Genomic DNA, 21,813 nt, shown 5'->3' with positions numbered 1-21,813 from the left:
GAATTGTAGACCCCAATTGATTATTCCAGAGGCATGTGGTGGGGAGGAGTTGACTTTGATGCCGAGCAGCAGAGAACATTAGAAGAGAGTTAAAATTCTCCATCTGGGAGATGTTGGGTGTGAACTGCATAGGGAAGCAGGGATAGCTCTGCAAAAGCTGAGCCTGGAGTTCAGGATGTTTATTACACACCTTATTGCCAACTACATTGAGGGGCCAGATTATTATGACCACCCCATCGGTACTTAGATGGGCCACCTTTGGCCTTCAATACTGTCATGATTCTTCTTGGCATTGACTCCATGAGATGCGGAAAGGGGATGTGAGGAATCTGACGCCATGCCTGATGAACAGCACTGTCCAGTTCTGTGAGATTTGATGGTTGTGGAATCAGCTGCCTGATGGCTCTTTTAACTTCATCCCACACATGCTCAATTGGATTGAGATCTGGTGATTGTGGGGGCCACCTAAGCAAGGTAAAGTCTCCTCATGTTCCTGAAACCTCTCCTGCACAATATGAGCACCGTGGCATTGCACATTGTCTTTTTGGAAGAAGCCATCTCCATTGGGATACGCCATCAACATGATAGGATGAACTTGATCAGCAACAATACTTAGGTATGTTGTGCTATTCAGAAATTGTTCCACACACATTAAAGGGCCCAAATCATGCCAGGAAAACATGCCCCAAACCATGACACTGCCCCCACCAGCTTGAAGGGTTGTACTCATACATGTGGGATGCATGCTTTCATGCTGTTTCCTCCAAATTCTCACTCTGCCATCTGCATGATGCACCTGGAAATGTGATTCATTGGACCACATGACTTTTTTCCAATGCTCAACTGTCCAATCCTTGTGCTCCTGTGCAAATTGGAGACGTTTTATCTTGGTAACTGCAGAGAGCAAAGGTGTTTGAACAGGCCTTGGGCTTCCATATCCCATACGATGTAGTGTATGGCTAATTTGCCCACAATCATCAGGTGGTCATAATAATCTGGCATATATATATATTTCAGAGAGGAAGGGAAAGGAGAGAGAGAGATAGAAACATTAATCATTAATGATGGGAGAGAATCATTGATTGGCTGCCTCCTGCATGCCCCTTACTGGGGATCAAGCCTGCAACCTAGGCATGTCCCTGACAGGGAATTGAACCCTGACCTCCAGGTTCATAGGTTGAAGCTCAACCACACTGGCTAGGTGCCGACTTCACGTTTTAACTTGTGTTTTCCAGATCTCTTTACAATCTTTCTCATTTTCCTAGCCCACTGACCGATCTATTAACAGGTCTGCTCCAGGCCTTGATTCTATGAAATTTTCTCTTCATGCTGCCCCAGTGTGACCCAAATGTCTGTCATTTCCTGGTTAGTTCCTTTTTGTGGCCCACACCTCCCTGTCACAGGATAACGGTCAAGCTATTTGGCATGCCTACATCATGAAGCTTTCCCTTCCTTCCCCATGTTGACACACACACACACACACACACACACACACACACACACACACACACCCGTCTTTGCCTCTTGCTGGCAGGGTGGAATGAGGCCAGGACCTGGAGGAAATAGAAAGCAAGCAATGAAGGACACAGAAAGGAAGTGGAGGGAGTCCCTGCTGGGATTTTAGGAGAGGCATAGAAATTGTAGGATGAAGATAAATGTGTGGGTGGTCAAAAGGGCAGGAACCAGAGCCCAGAGGGAACACTGGATCTAGACTGTTTCTGCCAAACACCGGAGCCCTCTAAGGGACCATTTTGGCTCAGGGACTTTCCGATGACCTGACCGAGATTTTCTCAGAAAGCCGCTGCAGTCAGAGGCTCTTCCTCCTCAAGCCTCTTCCCTCTCTCCTTTCATAGGTGTCAGACCTGCGTCATGCTTTAGAGTCTCTCCCTGATTACTCCTGATCCTCCCCATTATCTTCATAGACATCTCCCTCCCCATACCTCTTGTACATACAATTATTCCATTCTGCTGTTGGGCTCTTTGAGGACCTAAACTGATATAACATTTTATAAGTGTGGGGAAGAGAAGAAGGATCAAGGGACTAGATTTGATATCCCCATGTGATGAGAGAAGAGATGTGAGAGCACAGGAATTACAAGGTATGTGGTGAGGGTCAGAGAGTAGGATGCTGGAACTTAATAGATCAGGAAGTGAAGGGGTTGGAGTAACAAAGTTCAGAGAATGGCCAAGGGAATAGGTCGTTGAAGTTGAGTAGAAATGAAGGGGTCATGATATTGGGCAGAAACTACAAGCCAAGAATGTTAGTTGCCTATCCAATACTAATAGAACCTTGAGTCTACTCAGAGCAGCAATGGGACCAGCGAAAAGACCACAATTCTCAGCTTTGTTTGCAGTTGGGGTGTGAGTTGAAGTCACTGGGTGGGGGTGGAAGTATCTGGGGAAAATTTGAACTGAGTGATCACCTGGGAGGTGCACCGTTTGCCGTTTCTTTTCTTCACTTCTTCTCTCAGCCTTCGGCCAGTTTGGACTATGAGGCCATGTTAAGGGTGAACACCAAGGTTAGGAAGGTGGGACAGAAAGACAGAAGTCATTCCCATTAACAGGACTCGCCATTCTCGCCATTCTGGTTGGCGTAGCTTTTACACTTGTTTTGCGTGAGGGGACGGTATTGTTTCAGCCACTTACCTGGGTATTTTATGTTCAGCCAAATTGATTCCAGCTAATTCGTCTAATTTGTTCACACACACATAACAACTTCTGGAAGTTGGCATAGAAAGTACGTCATGAGCAAGAAGGCAAAGTGCTTCATGTTTAGGGGGAACGACGTGGAGGCAATGAAAGAGGCGGAGGTGGTGCTGATGTGAATGTGTGCACGTGGCAGGAGGAGGATCAGAGTAGAGGCTTTTGTATGAGAGTGGAGAAGGGACAAAATTGAAATGTCAGTAGGAGGTGACCCCAATGACTGTGCGGTAACGGAGAGGAGCAGCTTGTGCAGGAGAAGGCTGAAATGGGAGAGTTTGCTTCCAATGGGAGTTTTTGAAAATAATCGAAATGCACAGGGGAGCTCTACCAGGTGAAGGGAAGAGTCTGAGGGGTCAGGATGAGGGGAAAGGTGGAGGGTTGCTCTTGGGGAGGGGTCCCAGGATTACAGAGAATAGCTTGGAGAGAATGGCTTGCACCAGTGTTTCGACCATTGAGAGTCTTCTGTGCTGTCAGTCCCAGGACCCATGGAAGGGGAATGGGCTGGGAGGGTGGTAGGGCCATTTGGGTTGCACATGGAGCCTGAAAAGATCCTAAATGTTTGCTGCTGTTCGGGGAAAATTTGTGCAAGGAAGCAAGAAAGACTCCTGGTCACAATGTTTTTGTTGCTCCAGTACAAGTACATGTGATAGCCTAATCTAAGCGGGGGCGGTGAGCAAGCTCCCAGGCGAAGGACCTCAGCATTGCTAAGCTGCCTGCGACTGGGGTTTTCACCCTGCTGTCTGGGGACTAGGAGTTTTTCTCTCTCACTTGGCATTTTCCTAGTCCTCAAACCCCCCCCCCCAAAAAAAAAAGAAAAAAAGAAAGAAGGAAAGAATCCCAAATCTAAAGATCTAAGAGTGGGCTTTGTTATTACATGAAAGAACCAGTAATTGATATGCTAGGACTGGATCTTACCACTTTTTTAAAGTTCATACTTCCCCTTTCTCCATCTCTTCCCCTCTCCCGAAAATGCTGCCTGAACAATAGGACCAAATTGTATGAACCTCAGAGAAGATATATGGTCTGATCATAAGTGTATTTTTAACCGGACAGAATCCTTGAAATTAGAACTGCCCTAGAAAATGTAGGCTGAATGTTCAGACTCTCTCTGACATACTCCTTTTTTACAACTAAGTTAATTTCTGTTTAGGATTTTGTGGCACTCATCCCATCTTGACAGAATTAAAAAATATATATGTAGAGTGTTGCAAAAATAGGACCAAGGTTTACTAACTAGATTCATCCCCAAAGCGCATTTGATGTCTCACGGCCCAACCTAAGTGACTCAGTCATCCTGCTTGCAGAGAACCCCGCCTATTTTTTGTTGTCAACTTTTTCTTTTTTAAAATTTAATTTTTTCAGTTATAGTTTACATTCAATATTATTTTGTCCTAATTTCAGCATAGTGGTTCAACCATCATAAACTTTACAAAGTGATCCTACCAATAATCCTAGTACCTGCCTGGTGCCATATATAGTTATTACAACACTAGGGGCCCAGTGCATGAATTCATGCGCCTTGAAAGGAACTGTGGGCCACGAGGCTGTGGTGGGCACAGGGGCAGGTTACAGCCCATCATCCATACCCTCACCCAGCCCCTCCCGCCATGACCCCTGGTCCCCTGTCTGCCAGCAGCCCCGCTGCTGCCACCACCGCTCCCATGCACTAATGGTGCCAGCCCCGTTCGCACCCACTGATGGTGCCGAACAATCAGGACCAGTGTTGGGTGCGGGAGCAAAGAATTTTCAGTCACCACCAGAGGCTCGCCCTGATGACAGCTATTGTCACCCCGCCTTGGTCTGGTGCCCCTGCTCACCTGCTCCATCATCCCACTCTGCCAATGCCTGCCATGTTCTGCACATGCCCCCTGGTGGTCAGCGCACGTCATAGCGACCGGTTGTTCCTTTGTTCCACTGTTTGGTCTATTTACATATTAGGGTTTTATAGATAGATAGATAGATAGATAGATAGATAGATAGATAGATTATTGAGCATGTTTGTTAGGCTGCACTTTACATTCCCATGACTATTTTGTAACTGCCAACTTGTACTTCTTAAGACCTTCACCTTTTTCAACCAGCCCCCCTAAAAACTCTATTTTTAAATCTTCTCTTCTTTACAACGAAGACCAGGCCCGGAAAGGCTAGCTGGCTCAGCTCCCAGTTAGTAACAAGTTTGGGTTCTAGTGGTAACCAATAGACTGGACCTTTCTGAGGCTATTTGCCTCATGCTTCGACCACTGGGTACATTTTCTTCCAGTTGGGATTTGATGCACTTTTCAAAGATTCTATGGAGAAAGGCCAGAGACCTTGCGCTCATTCCTGTTGTCACTGTTGCTCCCCTCAGCCCAGCAGGTTCTCCTGGTCTCCCCAGCTTTCCCTGGCATCCCAGGACCCAAGCACAAGCCTGGACAAGCCAGGGTGGGAGTGCGGATGTGGATGGTGAAGAAACACTGGTGGGGGGGGCTGGGAGGACAGGGTTGGGGTCTCGGAGTTTGGCTTCTCTTTGTCCACAGTGATGGGCAAGGCAGCCAGGCTCAGGGGCTTCTCTTCCCCGTCAGTGCGTGAACCTGTGGAAAGCCCCTCAGTCACACCAAAGAGTCCTGACGGGCCCAGTAGGACCCCTTGGGGGAGAGTTATAAAGAGGCAGATGTTGCTGGGTTCTCCAGGACCAGATGCCGGGGCTCAGTCAGGGATGTGATTGATTTATTGGGGGCAATGCCTGTGGAAGATAAAAGGGGGAGGAAGAAGGAATCAACAGGGAAAGACTTCATTCTTTATTTTATTTTTAGAATTTAAAAAAAATATTTTTTTTGTTTCAGAGAGAAAGGGAGAGAAAGAGAGAGAGAGAGAGAAAACATCGATGAGAGAGAATCATTGATCAATTGCCTCCTGCACACCCCCTACTGGGGATTGAACCTGAAACCTGGGCATGTGCCCTAACTGGGAATCGAACCGTGACCTCCTAGTTCATAGGTTGACACTCAACCAGTTAGCCATGCCAGCCGGGCAGGGCATATTTTATTTCATTAATCCTCACTGGAGGACATTCTCCCCATTGATTTTTAGATAGAGTGGAAAGGAGGGAGGGAGGGACGGAGAGAGGGAAGGAGGGACAGACTTAGAGGACTTAGATGATGATAGGAGGAGAGGGGAGAGGAGGGAGAAGAGAAGACCACACACCACACATGCAAACATATCCCACACCCTGTTCTCTTTCCTAGGTTTACAGCTGAGTGTGAGAGACAATGAAGGTACCAGAATCTAAAGTACTGACACTTTGTAGAATACTTAAAAGCCTTCCTATGCAGTCCACATTCCCCAGAGCTGACCATCTTTCGAAGGTCTTAGTGCTCGTAGAGTGGCCTACACTTGGCCCATAAGTCTTCCTTATCACTTCCCACAGAGGGCTCCTCTCCGTTATCAGTCTTCAGCCGCCTGGAGGCATTTATCTTGTGATGTTATTTCACAGACCTTCACAGCAGCAGGAAACATTAGTCCTACTTCCGAGGAGTGGACAATGCAAGGCAAATTACTTTTGGCAGTGAGCAGTTAAGATAATTTTTTAATGATACCAACAGGCCTCAGCCAATTGTGTTCCAAACAGGTCCCCGGGAGCTGACCGGGGCTGACAGCTGGGTTCTCTCCTCACGTAGTTCGATTTGAGTGAGACATTTGATTTGAGCTTCTATTAAAGGGAACGAATGTATTTAATGGTTTGATGACGCTTGGCTCATTGTAAGCGAAAGAATGTAACTTTGTGTCTACAACACGGATCACCTCCCTCTCCCACCCCCTCCTTAATATATGGTGTCTCCCCCCAAATGTATACACATGCTTTGAATAACTATAAAGGCAGTGTTTATTAAAATGCATTGCATTTTCAAAATTGAGCTATCAGCTATTAAACTGTACATACATTTTTTTTGTGGGGGGGACACCCTGCATATCCTGGGCCAAAATCTTAAGGGAAGACTCGGGGCTTCCTGAGCCACTTACATTCCTACCACACTGAGAAAAGCAATTGTGGAAAACGTCCCAATGATGTGATCGTATTTGGACAATGGGGTGGGCGATGGGGAAGGTTTGGTTCCTTTCCTTCCAGGTGAATTCATTTCCTTCTTAAGAGTCTGAAACAACACCCACCCATCTATCTCAGCGCTCTGCTTCGTCCTGTGTCTTCCCCACAGCAGGAGCTAAGTAAATTCCTGTTGATGGTTAAAAACAAAGGCAAAACATTACCTAGTGCTCTTTCCGTTGGGAAGTTGATGTGATGTTGGCTCATTAGGTGGCCTTCTTGGTGGAATCACTGCATCCCATCTGGAGAGATTAAACATAGTGAAATACGCAGAGAAAGACTCATCTGAAATGATGCTTCGTTTAATTACCCCTTTAAAGACTGTGTCTTTAAATACAGTCACATTCCGAGGCCCTGGAGGTTTGGACTTCAGTGGCTTTGAGGGAACAAAATTCAAACCCAGAAAGCAGTCTTTGTGAGTTTTACCTCTTAGCACAGTCTTACTCTGGTGGTTGGGTGGTGGCCTCTCCGAGGGGGCCTAACGCTGGCCATCTCAGCGTAGCTCTGTGATTGGACCGTCCTCACAGGTTTGGGTGTAGCTTGCGTCTCCCTCCACGTTGTGCTTCTTACATGGGGGTGAAGGTTTTTGTAAGTTGAGCCATGTTTGCAAGGCCTGATTATGAAAGCAAACCTGTAATAAACATTTCTGTAAACTTAAGAATTGTCTTTTAATTTATTCACTTTCATTACGTTTGGGTTTCTGGGTCAACTGTTTCTGAAAGTAGAGCCTACTCATATTCAAAAGCAGCGACAGCTTAGCAAAAATGAGAGAGGCCCTGCTCCCTGGTCAGCTCTCTGCTGGGAACGGGGATACACCTGTGCCCAAGGCAGACATGGGTCTGCCCGCCTGGGGTTTCATCTGTAACAGGGCCAACGAAGGGAAGGGTTACAAAGATGAGACACAGAAATGCTAGAGTTTCTTGCTGCATTGCAGGACCTTGCATCCATCTGTCCCATCCACTCATCAATTCATCCATCCATCCATCTACCGTGTTTCCCCGAAAATAAGACATCCTCCGAAAATAAGACCTAGCACATGAAAAGATAAGACATCCCCTGAAAATAAGACCTAGTGCATCTTTGGGAGAAAAAAATTAATATAAGACACTGTCTTATTTTCGGGGAAACAGGGTAGTAGCATTCACCAAGCACCTTGCACCTCTCAGGCCCTGTTCTGCGGGGCTGGGGAAACACTGGCGATTAAAACCAGCAGGGTCCGCCTGGCTTTTAAATGCCAGTTGTGACTTCTTTGCCTATCACTTTATAGCTGTAGTTGTAATAGATTCAGAAAATTGAGCCAAATGTGGTCAAAGCTATGTGGAGTTTGGGAAAAAAGCTTTCTAATGAAGAATTTTTTCTCTTTCCACCCCCTTTTTTTGGTTATTATTTTTTTTCTAAAGGTGGTGTGCTGAGCAAACTCTATGATCCGAGCTGTCATTTGCAGATGGGTTGGCTAAGGTTCTGTGATACCACCAGTGGCCTTTCAAGCCCGATGTGCTTTCATTTGATTTCCTTTTTGATGCAAAGGAAATTTTTTAAAATGCACTACAATCAGTGGCCTAGAAATAGTAAAAAGGATGTTCTCACTTAGAAGTAACACGTAAGTGCTATATATTACAGCAAGGAGCATTTGTTTCTTTAGAACTAGAAAAAGAAGTGAAATGGGAGTAGCAAAAAAAGAAGAAGAAAAAAAGATAAATATGCATACTTTCAAAAGAGTAATTATATTTTTATGCCACTCCAAGCTGTTCTACTTTCTCTTTCTTATGTGGTGATGCTGAATTGAAAGCAAGTGGGAAAACAACAGATTGAATATTACCACAAAATATATTGTATCCACCAGATTCTCCAAGACAAGTTGATTGGGAAGGTGTAAAGTGGTCTCTCTGAGCTTCGTGCATACACAGCCTCGTTCTAATGGTGTGTGGAACTTCGATGGCATTTGATGGTTAGTGACTTTATTTTGAAGCATATTATTGCTTTCAACTATCACAATGCTATAATTTCATGCACACAGCAATGCTCATTTTAAGGATATCTCTTGGCTGGAAACTTAAAAAGCAAAATAATATGGTCAAAACCGGTTTGGCTCAGTGGATAGAGCGTCGGCCTGCGGACTGAAGGGTCCTAGGTTCGATTCCGGTCAAGGGCATGTACCTTGGTTGTGGGCACATCCCCAGTGGTGGTGTGCAAGAGGCAGCTGATCGATGATTCTCTCTCATTGATGTTTCTAACTCTCTATCCCTCTCCCTTCCTTTCTGTAAAAAAATCAATAAAATATATATATAATTTTAAAAAGCAAAATAATATAAAGCAAAACTAAAACAAAAAAATGAGATAGCTTAGAAATGCCTAGCCTTTGCAATGAGAGTCCATAAATACCAATTAACCAGCCTCATGATTCCCTCTCCACCTACAGCTGCTTACATGGATATCAAAAGAGGTCTGTTTTCTGGCCTTGGGCCTCAGAGGGATGCAGAGCCAGGATGGCTTCCAGCCACATCTTTGGGTAAAGTGGAATCTAGCCTTTTCCAAGCTTGCCTGCTAGTGCTTCCTATAGTTTGTTTGTTTGTTGTTGTTGTTTATCTAAAAAAGGGACCTACGCAATCATTTGTTTAAACAAAACCACAATCAAAATGGCCCATCCACTTCAGGGACTTAAAACTGATCTGGATCCCTGGCTTCAAATGGAATAAGAAGGTGTTTAAAATGGGTCCAATATATCATTGCTTAAGAATGTCCCACATAGAGGCAAAATCAAGGTCTTCACTTTTAAAACAGTGTTTCAAAACCATCCGGGCCGTAGTATCCTCTTTGAGGTCCGTTTTCATTGTTTGTGCACATTCTGACAAGCTGACTGGACGCATTTGGACGCTGTGTGTTACCAACAGCTCAGTCCGGAGCGTAGAGAACAGTGCAGATAGGTGTGCTCCTGCTGGTACCTCTGGAACAAGCACTTTGTGGTGCCCGGAGCCTAAGTGCCTTTTTGTTCACTGAAGGGAGTGGAGGAAGCCGGGTCGGCTCTAGCAGAGCCCTTCCTGTATTCACGGGCAGGAATCTCAGGGCCAGGAAGCAACTGGAGTGGGTCTCCCCTCTCCATCCGCCTCAGCCACGAGAAGCCTATTTCCTGGAGCTGGAAAATCATCTCCGACACTGACCGCTTGATCTTTCAGACACTGGATCTTCCTGCTGGCAACCCAAGTCATCCACCCTCCACCAATGATGACAGCAATCACAATGCATACCTGATAGGGTCCCTGGCTTCCTCCCTGACCCTCACACAGTGTTGTCGGACAGCCCAGGATAAGGAGCAGTCTCTCCATGCGGCTCCTGTGTTTGGAATCCATGCGCTGTGAGCTCAGGCTTATGTGGAATAAAAATATAACCACCACGCCATGCTCTAGGCAGCGGGACCCAGCTACTTTGTCCACCACAGCACAGGGGATAAGGGGTCTGACCTGAGTTCCTACATCTTTCAGAAAAAAACATCTTCAGAGATTTCTCTCAATGACATGAAAGGGAACTTGGCAGAGGATTGGAAACGGGTGGGAGGGGGAACACTGATTGAGTAAATCCTCAGTTACAGGATTTAGACAGGTGGTCAAGGCAAAGGCACCTTTTTTCATAGTAACTATCTGTCAGGAGGGGTATTTTTTGGTAAATAAGAAAGTATATGTTCTCAATACGTGCTGTGGGGAAGGTACTTTCTCAGCAAGAACAATAGAGAAGTGTACTTTTTCAGCAAGTACTATAGGGAAGGGTACTCTCTCAGCAAGTACTATAGGGAAGGGTACTCTCTCAGCAAGTACTATAGGGAAGAGTACTCTCTCAGCAAGTACTATAGGGAAGGGTACTCTCTCAGCAAGTACTATAGGAAAGGGTACTTTCTCAGCAAGTACTATAGGGAAGGGTACTTTCTCAGCAAGTATTGTGAGGAAGTGTACTTTCTCCGTGAGTACAATAAGAATACTTTCTCAGTGAGTACTGTAGGGAAGGGCCCTTTCTCTGTAAACACCACAGGGAAGGCAATTCCTCCGACAAAGCCTTCCAGGGCAGGCCAGCTTGGGTGCTAGCAGCGCTTTTTTCCTTTTGGATTCTGGGAGAGGTCAGGCAGCATGGTGTTGGCTGGTCTTCTAGATCCGGGGGCACAGGCACCGCGGAGGGAGAGAAAGAGGCCGTCACAGAGCCGTGGCGGCTGCCCGGACAGGGGCGTGCTGCCCGAGCGGTGTGTCGCCCCACACCTTCCTTCCTCTCGCTTCCGATGGTGCAAATTTAGAAGCCGGGGACATTCCCGGGTGGGGGCAGGAGGTCATGAGCCCCGCCGCCCACAGAGCGAGCAGCAGAGCAGTCTTTTATCGCACTTCCTGAACGTCGAGGCAGGGCCAGGAGGGAATTTAGACTCATACCCTGAACTGAAAACGGGGAAATGTTTTAAAAGGACCGTAAAGGTTAGGTCGTTTCTCCCCTTCCTTATTTTTCACACGAGGAGCCACTGAGCACAGACTGACGTGCAGGTTCCTCTGTGACCAGGGAGAGGGCTGACATGATACAGGAGCCTCGCAGACAACCCCACCGCCCATTCCTACCCGGGAGCTTCCCCCTCTTCCCTTCACAAGCCTTCCATCAGCTCCTGATGAGGAGAAAAGTGAGCTGACGAAGCCTAAATGACCTTGAGGCCAGACATGTCCTCTGTCGGAGGTGGAAGGCACGGGAGGGAGGCCAGGCGTTCAGAGGGACAGGCCGGACTGTCCGGAGCTGCACGGGGCAAAGGCTCTGCCTGCCTGCGGGGGCTTCTCCGCACAGAGGGCAGGACACTAAAAGGGCAGAGCAGACAGGATGACCCAGGCCCTTAGGTTCCTTTACGGGAGGGGAGCTGAAGCTCTGAGAGGTGAGGGCCATTGTAGGAGAAGCAAGACGTTCCTTCTCCCTCCTCCAGTCTCTGGCTGGGCCCACAATTAAGTGGACCTAAGAGAGATGAGCAGGAGAGAAGCATGCATGTTTTTTTGTTTTGTTTTGTTTTGTTTTTTTGTTTTTAATATATTTTATTGATTTTTTACAGAGATGGAGAGTTAGAAAGATGAGAGCTGAAACCGGTTTGGCCCAATGGATAGAGCGTCGGCTTGGGGACTGAAAGGTCCTGGGTTTGATTCCGGTCAAGGGCATGTACCTTGGTTGCGGGCACCTCCCCAGTAGGGGGTGTGAAAGAGGCAGCTGATCAATGACTCTCTCTCATCGATGTTTCTAACTATCTCTCTCCCTTCCTCTCTGTACAAAATCAATATATTTTAAAAAAGAAAAAAAAAAAAGAAAAAGAAAAAGAAACATGGATGAGAGAGAGACATCGATCAGCTGCTTCTTGCACACCCCCTACTGGGGATGTGCCCGCAACTAAGGTACATACCCTTGACCGGAATCAAACCCGGGACCTTTCAGTCTGCAGGCCGACGCTCTATCCACTGGGCCAAACCGGTTTCAGCAGCATGCACGTTTTGTTATTACACCTATGGGAGCCAGAAACTAAAACGTAAGGGGGAGGGGAGAGGCGCTACAGGAAGCTGAGGTCATTGAACAGGGTGTGTTTGCCGTTTCTCAGCCCTTTCTTTCTCATGAGAATGTGTTTTCTCTCTGACAGAGAGCACAGTTTTCACCTGGGAGTTCCATTTCCTGCTTTCAAGGAAGCGGGAGTCAGAGTGCCTTCCTGCACGTGCTGTTTTTCAAGCGCCTTTCCCTCAAAACAATCCTGTGTCCAAGAGGCATCTTTTGGGCAAAGCCTGCTACCCCTCACCATCCGGCTAATTAAGCAGCAAAATGAGGCCGAAACCGGTTTGGCTCAGTGGATAGAGCGTCAGCCTGCGGACTGAAAGGTCCCAGGTTCAATTCCAGTCAAGGGCATGTACCTTGGTTGCGGGCACCTCCCCAGTAGGGGGTGTGCAAGAGGCAGCTGATTGATGATTCTCTCTCATTGATGTTTCTTAACTCTCCCTCTCTCTTCCTCTCTGTAAAAAAATCAATAAAATGTATTTTTTTAAGAAGTAGCAAAATAAGAATCAGGAGCTGGTCCTCCTGACTCGTCTGCGGTTCTGTGACTACATCCATTTCTGTCTTGTGTCCGGCACATTCTTCACACGCAGCTGCCATCTCCTGCACAGCTCCGAGGCCCAGGCCCTGGGTTCGAGGCCTCCAGGTCTATCAGCGTTATGTGCATCAGCGTTCCTGCTCCTATTTTGTGGGTGAGGATATGGAGGCTCAGATTAGCAAATGGCACTTTCCTGTGGTTTGGCCTGGAATAAGGTGGCCAGACGTCTCGATTTTTAACAATTTGTCCCGCGGGTTTTTTAAAAAAAACTATTTTTGGTAAAAAAAAAATTGGGACTTTTTTTAAAACACCATGGGACGTGGGACAAATACTTAAAAATCAGGACTGTCCCGCCAAAAGCGGGATGTCTGGTCACCTTAGCCTAGAAGCACAGCCGAGGTGACAGCAATTTTGATCAGGAGTCAGAGAAGTGGATCCAGAAAAACTGATTTTGCCAAAACCGGTTTGGCTCAGTGGATAGAGAATCGGCCTACGGACTGAGAGTTCCCGGGTTCGATTCCGGTCAAGGGTATGTAACTTGGTTGCGGGCACATCCCCAGTGGGGGACGTGCAAGAGGCAGCTGATCGATGATTCTCTCTCATCGATGTTTCTAACTCTGGATCCCTCTCTGTAAAAAATCAATAAAACATATAGATAGGCTCGCCAGTGTGGCTGCCATGACTCGTGTGGGATGAGCTGGGGGAACGGCTTTCCCTCGGCTCCGCTCTCCTGGATGCGGGGGGGGGGGGGGGGGGGGCCCTTGAAATGACACCGGAGACGAAAACCAGGGCATGCCCACTTTAAACGGAACCTTTCAACACAGGTACCAACCTCTCCAGGGCCACCTCGGATGGGCTTTGGTGATGCCTCCTGGGGCTCCTTCCTTTCCTTCGATGCTGCTGAGACCTACAGGTAAGAGTCATATGGGGAACTGTAAAGTGACCTAATATTGGTCCATTTTCCCACCAAAATCATCCCCATTCTTATCTGATTCATGCTGCTGCTACAGATAAAGACCTGGCACCCAGGTCAGGGGAGTGAGGTTCTGGATTTATGTGGACTAGCTGGGGAATGCCCTTTTGTGAGATTTTAAATAACGACTCCAAGCGTAACCTGCTGACTTTCCCTCTGGCTGTGCGTACGGCCGATGGAGCAGGAGAGGCCCTGTCTTAGGGGCTGTTGTTAGCCCAGAGCCCAAATCAAACGTGAACCACACTAGTATTGGACACCCTCGAGAGAACATTCTCTGAACCACACGTAAGTGTCTGGACAAGAACACCAAGTCCACAGTCGTTTATTATAAATCACTCATAGTTCGTACATTTTTTTAATGGCAAAATAACACTGTGAAAGACCTGCTGGATGAAGAACTTCGTTGTGACAATCTCCTATTGGCATCGCTTCTTTTCCAAAACTTTGAAATTTTAATTTTAAATCCTACATCATCCCTAAAAGTGATCTGTCATTGAAGGGCTCCGATCGAAGGGCCAGCACTACAAGCCTCTCTTTTGCTCTAACATCTAACACAAAGGGCACACTGTCCCTTTAATTCAGCATGCTCTTTACAAGGCAGCTCAACACACACAAAGGAAATTTAAATCCAGAAGATACGTAACGATCACTTTATATTTTGCTGCAAAACCGACGAAGGCCGCATGCAGGTGGGACATGGGTAGACACTGAGTTCTACATAACGGTACGTTGGTAATATCTGGTGGCCTGGGGTGGAAAATTAATACGCTTCTTTCGCAGAAGCAGCCAAAGTACATGCATCAGTGGCCTGGATCAACTGGAATATAAATTAGGTGTCTAAACATTGAAATGAGAGCCTCATTGAGCTTCGTTTGGGGTCTGGCACATCTGAGTTATATACTTTTAAGATGACGATAGCAAAGACAGCAAAATCAAACATCCCACCAGTCACTGGTTTATGGGACCGGCTGGGCCTACAGCTAGGGACGCACAGCTAGCTGGGCCGCGAGCAGACCTCGGGGAGCAGGGACAGTGGGGCGTGAACAAGCCGTCAAGAGGGCAAACGTAATGAGAGAGCCACTTCGTGTGGCCTCCTTTTTTTTTTTTTTTTTTTTTTTTTTAAGTGTTCAATTCCCGAAGTTAAACAACAAAAACACACAATAACTACAAAACAGAAATGTTCTTTAGTCACTACTTAGACCCCCTGCTTTGTCTGCCACCTTGCTTCTCTGTTCCTCCCGATAGTGTGTGTAAAAATAATAAAGGCTGGGGTCGTTGGCAGAAAAGAAAACGCTCTCCTGAATCACGCAGGAAGAATATTAAATTCCTTCATCCTGTCAGGGTTAACATCAGGCGCTAGCACAGGACCATGTGTGCTTGACATGGAGCTACAGCGATTAAAGCACACGTCCAAGATCTAAGATTAAATCATCGTGACACTGACTTACACATTTTTTTTTTTCCCATGGAAAGTTGTATCCTGACTTTGAGACAAATGAAACATCTCCCAGCCACGTGGATTCCACTCCCCGCCCCCTCCCATGAACCAATGAGCAAGATAACTATGGAAACAGAAGGCATGAGCCCAGGGCGTCAGCGGCGGGCGGGGTGGGCGGCAGCTCCGGGTTCAAGCGCTGCCATCGCCAGTCCTGGCTTTCCGGGCCTCGATCATGGGCTTGGTCGCCCGTTTGCGGTCTGTGGCCAGCCCCAGCCAGCACATGGTGTCGATGAACCAGGTGGTGGGGTTGAAGTTTAAGCCGAATTCACTCGTAGAGTAGTCAAAGGGAAAGGTGTGATGGTAGTTGTGGAAGCCTTCACCTGGGAGAGAGACGAGCATTGACATAAATCACTCACCGCCTCTCTGCACGGATAGTTTAACCACTCACCCATTGAGGACCTACCATGTGCCAGGCACTGAGTCAGGCTCTTGAGAGAGCAAAAGACTTGGTTCCTGCCCTTAAGAAGCTTTATGTAGCTGGCTAGAACAACTCAATGTAAACAAAATAACAACAAAGTTATCAGCATAAAGTCACTAGGTAATTTCCTCTAAGAATGGAGACACGCTACCATGACTTTAGAGCTGTACTTTTTTTTTTTAATTGATTATGGTCTCACATAATTGTCCTCATCCCCCCCATTCCCATCCCAAACCCCTCCCCACATATGCCCCCACCTCCCTGTTGTCCATGGCCACTAGTTAGGCCCATATGCATGCACACAAGTCCTTTGGTTGATCTCTTCCCCTTATCCCCACCCTCCTCTACTTTCCCTCTGAGGTTTGAGAGTCTGATCGCTGTTTCTCTTTCTCTGGGTCTGTTTTTGTTCATCAGTTTATGTTGTTCATGATTTCCTCTAGATGTGTGAGGTCATGTGATCCAAGAAATACCCTTGTGAGAACCGAAACTGAGACAAGCCATAATGTTTATGCTGAGAGGCAAATGAATCAGTCTGTAGTGAGTTCCTTTCTGGGCCAACAGTTATTTTGAGTCCCAATTTCAATGTCAAAGAGTTTCTTATGTGTACATGTCAGCCATGATATTTCAGATCTGGTTGGTGGACAAGAGATGGTCGGACCTGCATCAGAGCTGTACTTCTTAAGCTAAGTGCTGAGAGGCTGGTAACAGACCATCATTTTGACATATGTTCATAAAAAGGAAAACAGCCTCTGGGGACTGGAGTGATTAGAGTGAGTCTTTGGGAGAGCTCGGGAGAAATAAATGAGAATCGTTCCAATAGGTAAGTAAATCAAGGGTTGGATCGTTACCTATATGAACTCTGTCTATCTACTAATCTATCCCTCCCAGTGAAGAGCTTTTCCTCCTTTTTGTTAACGCATTTTCAGGAGGATAGGGGGGTTCTTTCAGAACTTCTTTCACTTGATTTTTTAAAAACAACGTTATTGAGAGTTTCTGTTTCTCTGGAGAACCCTGACTGATACAATCTCTATAGATTTGCTTATTCTGAACATTTCATATAAATGAAATCATACTATGTAATCCCCTGAGACTGGTTTCTCTCACTTAGCATAATGTTTTCAAGGTGTGGTAGGTATTAGCATTTCATTTCTTTTTATATGGATATACCTTTCATCATGTCACTATATTTATGCAGTTGTATTTATCCATTCTTCAGTTGATGGACATTTGGATTATCTCCATTTTTTAACTATTATGAATAGAGTTGTTACTAGCATTCATATGCAAGTTTTTGTGTGCACATATCTTTTCACTCCTCTAAGGCAGGGGTCCTCAAACTTTTTAAAGTGGGGGCCAGATCACGGTCCCTCAGAGAGCTGGAGGGCCGGAGTATATGAACTACTAATTCCTACTGTAACACCTTGGCTGCACTCACTGCCCAAAACACCTGGCGGGCAGGATCAGACTCCCCTGGGGGCTGCATGTGGCCCGCGGGCCGTAGTTTGAAGACCCCTGCTCTAAGGTATAAACTGAGGAATAGAGTTGCTGGATTATATAGTCATTGTTTCTCACTATTTAAAGAACTGCCAGATTCTTCCATTACTACATAAGTGGCTTCAGGTCATCATATAATTCTTCTGTTGACCACATTTGAAGAATTCTGCTCTCCAATGAGTACAGCAGATGGGCAGATCTGTGATCTGCAACTGTCTTCATTTAGGTCGTTTCTACTCTGCCCCTCCATCTTTGTCATTTTTAGTTCTTTTTCCGGGTCTAGAGAAGCCCTCCATCCCCTTATTTTCAGAAACAGTCAGTGGCCTGTACAGCTGGGTGTAACAAGAGCCTTCCTAGGACTGGGAGCCCAGGGTGGATCTGGGTAAACTTAAAACCAATACCCAGCTCCTCATGGTGTCTGCTGTGGCCACACCCTTTGGGCTTCTCAGAACTCCTTCTCTATGTAAAATGGTAACAATCTCTCTGGTCCCCACCATGTCCACTCTCAGGGTCAACGCTGGACGTGGCTCCCCTCGTTAGAGTCCTGCCAGAAGGTGAAGGGTGACAGGAGGAGAAAGCAATAGGAGGGACAGGAAACTCTGCCTCCTGTTTTCCAAGCCCTTTTCTCTCTGCTTATCCGTCATCCCATCGCTCAGTCTGGCATCATTCCACCTTAGCTATGCTCTTGTCCACAGAAGACCCTGGGATCTTAAATGGAAAACCCTAGCAAAGCGGTGGAGGACAGTCACTATCGGGTGATGCGGAGATCACCCCTGTTCAAAGCAGGGACTTCTCCTCCTGGGCGTGAGCTCGGTGCTCAGGCTCAGCTCACCAAGAAGCCCGGCTGCTTCCCTAGAGCCAGAGCCACGCTTGCTAACCCCTCGCCGTGTGCCAGCCACGGGGCTAAGCGCTCTCATGAGAACGAACCCCCGCAATCCTCACACCTCCGAGCGGTGATCATCCCTGTTTTCAAATGAGGATGTAAATGCACAGAAGGGACAAGTCAGTTGCTCAAGACCATATGGTTAGTCATAAAAACACCACCACGAGAGGCGTATTTTGTGCTCAGTGCTGCTGCAAACGCTATGTATGAACTCATCTAGCCCTCCGACACCCCCCGGAGGAGGTAAGGGCTACTACTTTCCCGCTGCACAGATGAGAACATGAGGTGTGGAGGAGCCAGACAACCTGCCCAGACAGGGTGTGAAGGAACCAGGGCTCTGCCAAACGTGTCGGAATCCCGAAGCCTCACTCTTAACCGTTCTGTGGTGCCATAAGATGCCACAGTCTCATTTCTTCCCATCTCCTTACTTGAAGCCTGTATTCTTATGATCAGCCAAATGGACAGCCGAGGCCGCAGTGGTCCAGGCAGTTGGAGAGAGAAGTCAACTGCTACCCTCCTGTAAGTAAATTCCCACGGCAAAACAAATCACTACTAATTATCGATCCCTGCTCTGTGCCAGGTACTGTACCAGGCAATTTACATTAAAAAAAAAAAAAAAGTATCTTACTTAATCCTTGCGACATCCCTATATAGAAGGCATTGCTATTCCCACTTCACAGGTAAGAAGACCGTAAATCAGAGCTTAGGAAACTTGTCCACGAGCCAGGATTCTAACACCAAGGCCCAAGTTCATTCATCCCACTACACTGCCTCTCTTTACAGATTCCACAAAACCAGGAGAAGCCAAGGAAACCGAGCTGCCGTTCTCCCCGCTGGCTCTCACCCCCTGCTCACCAATGGCGCCCAGGGTGACCAGCGGGTTCTGCCGGGGGCTGATGTGCTTGTCGTAGGGCCGGTTCCCGTACATGTGGGCCGCACTGTTGACCAGCCAGGTGACGTTGAGTGAGATGGCATAGCGGAGGATGGAGGCCAGGAAGTAGGAATTCCACAGGCTCTCTCCCCAGAGGTACCAGGGCACCAGGGTGGGGACCACGAAGCACATGAGCACCACGGAGATCTTGTAGTACCTGGAAGGCACAGCATTAGGCTGTCAGTGGGCCCCTGCCGATGGCGGTGGGAGAGGCTGAGCAAGCTATGGGACTCATCGGGAATTGCGCTGGTTAGCACCTTCCACTCTTTCTATGTAAGGAATACCCTGTTGTGTGTCACTCTGTACAGGGACCACAGACCCATCTACCTACAAGGGCCACACAGGTAACACAGATTTGAGAATGAGGACAGGTAGGATGCTATAGGGAGTGGCAGGGGCTGTAGCATATTTCAAGGGAATGTCAATGTAAAATGATAAACATTGTGCTGGCAAAACCCGTTTGTCTTAGGGCTGCCTTTGTTCGATAAGCCACCAGTTTGACTATTTCTCCTAGCTATTGTTTTTTCTTCTTCTCCTTCTCCTTCTCCTTCTCCTTCTCCTTCTCCTTCTCCTTCTCCTTCTCCTTCTTCTTCTTTTCTTCTTCTTCTTCTTCTTCTTCTTCTTCTTCTTTTTAAATATATATTTTTACTTATTTTTTTTATAGAGAGGAAGGTAGAGGGATACAGAGTTAAAAACATCGATGAGAAAGAGACATCGACCAGCTGCCTCTTGCACACTCCCTACTGGGGATATGCCCACAACCAAGGTACATGCCCTTGACCGGAATTGAACCTGGGACCTTTCAGTCCACAGGCTGACGCTCTATCCACTCAGCCAAACCGGTTTCTGCTCCTAGCTATTTCTTTCATCAATAATTAGGTTTTCTAGAATAATTTCAAGAAGTATTCAGTATATCTGGAATAATTCTCAGACACATGATTCTGTGCTAACTTAGCTTGGTAAAAAACAAAGACAACCCTCTCCTCAGAATGTTCTCTGTCCATTCAACTTCACATTTCAAACCAGCATAAAAACAAACAAACAAACAAAAAAACAACAACACTAAATAGGAACAGGCATGGGCACATAAAAAGCAATCATTAAAAAGAAACCATCAATAGTTTGACTTCTGAACCTGTGTAACCAGCAAACGTTTACTGAGCACCTTACTATTGTATATGCCAGGCCCAAGTGCTGGTGAAATAAAGACAAATTCAACACAGTCCCTGGTCCAGGATTCCGTCAAGTGGAACCACTGTGCATCGTGCTCTGGCCACACAGGACCAGCTCTGTGTGGGGACAGGAGAGGGGCTGTGACAGGAAAGTGTCACGTGTTCGTAGTGATTTCCTCCCTGGCCTCCCATTGGCTAATCAAACTTCCAAGCCTCTGTTGAGACGCATGTGTATCACACCTCTTGAATTTTCATGAAAGGCTAACCTTTATTAACTGTTAATAAGTTAGAAGCTCTTCCCCCAAGACCAGAAAGAAAAGGAGAGCTTTTTGTAAGGTTTCTGGTTTGAGGTTTTCTTCCCTCCTCAGAGTCTGTGCATTGAAGGAGTAGCTGTTGGCTAAAATTTATCACAGTAGATGCATGTGGAGAATAAATAAGAACAAAATATGCAGATTATCGTTCATATAATTTTTTTTTCCATTCCAATAAAATTTTAAGCCACTCTGAAAGAAAAGCAAGAGGGGGAGGCGGGAAGAAAGAGGAGGAAATGGAGGAGAAGGAGGATGAGGATGAGGAGGAGGAAGAGGAGGAGGAAGAGGATGAGGAGGAGGAGGAGGAAGAGGAGGAGGAAGAGGATGAGGAGGAGGAGGAGGAGGAGGAGGAAGAGGACAGCTGAGCAAGGTGCTATTGGATGTAACTGTGGCAGCAGGTGGCTTCAGCAAGGACTAGGGTGAAAAGGTGTGCTGGGAGAGTCCAAGGCGGAGTACAAGAGATGCCTAACCCAGTTACTAATCATAATATCTCATGAAGTTCTTATGAGGATCAAACACTAATAACTAACATTCACTGTGTGCTGACTGTGTATCATGACTACTCTGAGACCTTACGAGTACGGGCTCATTTCATTCTTTTTTTTTTTTCTTTTTAATATATATCTTATTGATTTTGTACAGAGAGGGAGAGAGAGAGAGTTAGAAACATCGATGAGAGAGAGTCATCAATCAGCTGCCTCTTGCACAGCCCCTACTGGGGATATGCCCGCAACCAAGGTACATGCCCTTGACCAGAATCAAACCCAGGACCCTTCAGTCCCCAAGCCGACGCTCTATCCATTGAGCCAAACAGGCTTCAGCTGAACTCATTTCATTCTAACAAAAACCCTCGGAGGAGTGGACCATCACTATGCCATCTTACAGATGAGAAGTGGAGCGATAGAAAGGTTATCTGGCCCAAGGTCACAAGACTAGTAAGTAGTAGGACCGAGATTCAAATCCAGACAGAATCATGTGGGAGATCATCGTGCTATTCTGCTTTGGAAATGAAATCATATATGCAAGCGTGCTTTGTAGATTGCCAGCTTCACATAAGTACCGGCTTCCATAACAACTTTTTACTGGACAAACATATTAACCCATCAGCACCTGTGTTCTAGTCATTGGGCTAGAGAGAGGTCTCTGGGAGGTCAGATGAGTTGCTGTGGTTGGAGAGGCAAAGACAACTAACAAGGTAGGGCTGGGGGCCTCGGAGTGGGCTCCCCGGAGTCACAGGCAGAGGCTTTTGGGGGGTGCTCTCCAGAGACACCTGTGG

The 21,813-nt window shown here is 46.8% G+C and overlaps 2 protein-coding genes across 2 annotated transcripts in view; both read right to left on the bottom strand.

Annotated features, from left to right (window-relative positions):
* Window positions 1–21,813, bottom strand: part of TMEM150C (transmembrane protein 150C) — a 319,396-nt gene that overhangs the window by 107,908 nt on the left and 189,675 nt on the right. The window lies entirely within an intron of this gene.
* SCD5 (stearoyl-CoA desaturase 5) overlaps window positions 14,123–21,813 on the bottom strand; it is a 129,861-nt gene continuing 122,170 nt past the window's right edge. The window contains exons 4-5 of the mRNA XM_084882962.1: window positions 18,979–19,211; window positions 14,123–15,648 (exon numbers count right to left, since the gene is read on the bottom strand). Of these exons, the coding sequence (XP_084739088.1) occupies window positions 15,458–15,648; window positions 18,979–19,211 (424 nt within the window). The 3' untranslated portion in view covers window positions 14,123–15,457. The remainder of the gene's footprint in view (window positions 15,649–18,978; window positions 19,212–21,813) is intronic.

Source organism: Pipistrellus hanaki, assembly GCF_964339955.1.
Source record: "Pipistrellus hanaki genome assembly, chromosome: 1".
NCBI lineage: Eukaryota > Metazoa > Chordata > Mammalia > Chiroptera > Vespertilionidae > Pipistrellus > Pipistrellus hanaki.
Note: the sequence above shows the minus strand (reverse complement) of the source record. Positions and strands in the feature narration are given on the sequence as shown.